This window comes from Sinocyclocheilus rhinocerous, unplaced genomic scaffold (genome assembly GCF_001515625.1).
Source record: "Sinocyclocheilus rhinocerous isolate Xijiao unplaced genomic scaffold, SAMN03320098_v1.1 C36618960, whole genome shotgun sequence".
NCBI classification, from domain to species: domain Eukaryota; kingdom Metazoa; phylum Chordata; class Actinopteri; order Cypriniformes; family Cyprinidae; genus Sinocyclocheilus; species Sinocyclocheilus rhinocerous.
Window position 1 is genome coordinate 1 of NW_015783954.1, and position 1,392 is coordinate 1,392.

Sequence of the window (1,392 nt, forward strand, 5' to 3'; positions counted from 1 at the left end):
GTCCAGTGTTATGGATGTCAGTATTTAATGGTCACTATGGTTACTTGTGTTATTCACGACTATCCCTAGACTTGACGTTAATAATTCATTCATGCAGAATGTTCCTATAAACTTTTATTAATAAAAATTATGATTGGCAGTGCAAAAATAGCATCTCAAAAGAGATCACAGTTTAATTTAATCTTGGTTTAATCATACTGACACATTTTTTTCCAGTCAAATTATGAAAGCGTGTTTCAACTTTTGTCATCCAGCAAAAAAAGAAAAGAAGAAGCATCAGTCATCCAGCGAGAGTGACGACGACTCTTCCTCAGACAGCTCCTCGGACTCAGAGGAATCAGAGAAGGAGAAGAAACGACGTAAGAAACATAAGAAGGAACACAAGAAAAAGAAAGAACAGAAACACAAGAAGAAAGACAAGAAAGGGTACAGTCACCTTTTACACATTTATGATGAGAATCTTTCACCCTGCAACAACGCTAATATGAAATGCTTCAAAATTTGAAGTATTTACTTTCCACATGTGTTGAGCACATAATTACTAAAAGCTCAACACAGTACCAAAATTATCACAGACAAAATAAACAGTCTTTTAAAGTTCTACATTTTAAATTTATCAATAATATATAACAATGTCTGAAATGATTTTGCCAACCAATAATTCGTGTTTTTGTTTTTGTACAAACCATGTTCATCATTGCTGAAAGTAAATTTTAATGTAGCCTGGGATGTATTTTCATTTATCTTTGTCTAGTTTTACTCATGGTTTTTCGCACCAGAAATCTATAGAGTTTGTTTGGATGCACAACCTGTGACGAGAGCAAAACAAGATGTGGGTTTTCCTTTCTTTAAAAAATTTCAGATGGCTGTTTATTTTCATACACTACATAGTATCATGAATAGATAATTCTATGGTTCATTTCATTTCATTTTTTGCACTTAATGCTGTTTTTGCCTTCTGTCCACAACTTCTTCAGAAGAGTGTAAGAATTTTAACATGTCTTTTTCTGTAGGTCTGATGAGGAAGAGGCTGACCCCCAATCCGTGTCGACCATCCGCCCAGAGGAAGTCCCGCCCATTCCAGAAAACCGCTTCCTAATGAGGCGAAGCCCCCAGAAGGCCAAAGAAGAGGAGCAGGGGAAAGAAAAGCACAAGGAGGACTCTGGGAAAGACAGACAAGGAGAAAGAGACAGGGAGAGAGAGAGGGAAAGGGACAGGTAGGATGTGATATTTTAATACTTCATTCAGTAGTATGTTGTGTAGGATCATTTGTTGTACAGACATGGATGAAATGTTTGTTGTGTGATTTTATTATTTTCCTCTCCTGTTCGTAAATATACGATTGACTTGTGAAATTGAAATGTTTCCTCTTGCCATGAATATAGCCACTGC

The 1,392-nt window shown here is 36.3% G+C and overlaps 1 protein-coding gene across 1 annotated transcript; it reads left to right on the top strand.

Annotated features, from left to right (window-relative positions):
• Window positions 1-60: 60 nt before the first annotated feature.
• LOC107736298 (peptidyl-prolyl cis-trans isomerase G-like) lies at window positions 61-1,247 on the top strand. Its single transcript, XM_016547749.1, has 2 exons — window positions 61-426; window positions 1,014-1,247. Exons 1-2 carry the CDS (start codon window positions 224-226, stop codon window positions 1,219-1,221), a joined length of 411 nt encoding a protein of 136 aa, XP_016403235.1. The 5' UTR covers window positions 61-223; the 3' UTR covers window positions 1,222-1,247.
• The last annotated feature ends 145 nt before the right edge of the window (window positions 1,248-1,392 follow it).

Coding starts and splice junctions, on each gene's coding strand:
- LOC107736298 (XM_016547749.1), top strand. CDS start 224: ATGAAAGCGTGTTTCAACTTTTGTCATCCAGCAAAAAAAGAAAAGAAG. Junction 427..1,013: donor AAGAAGAAAGACAAGAAAGG/GTACAGTCACCT, acceptor CTTTTTCTGTAG/GTCTGATGAGGAAGAGGCTG.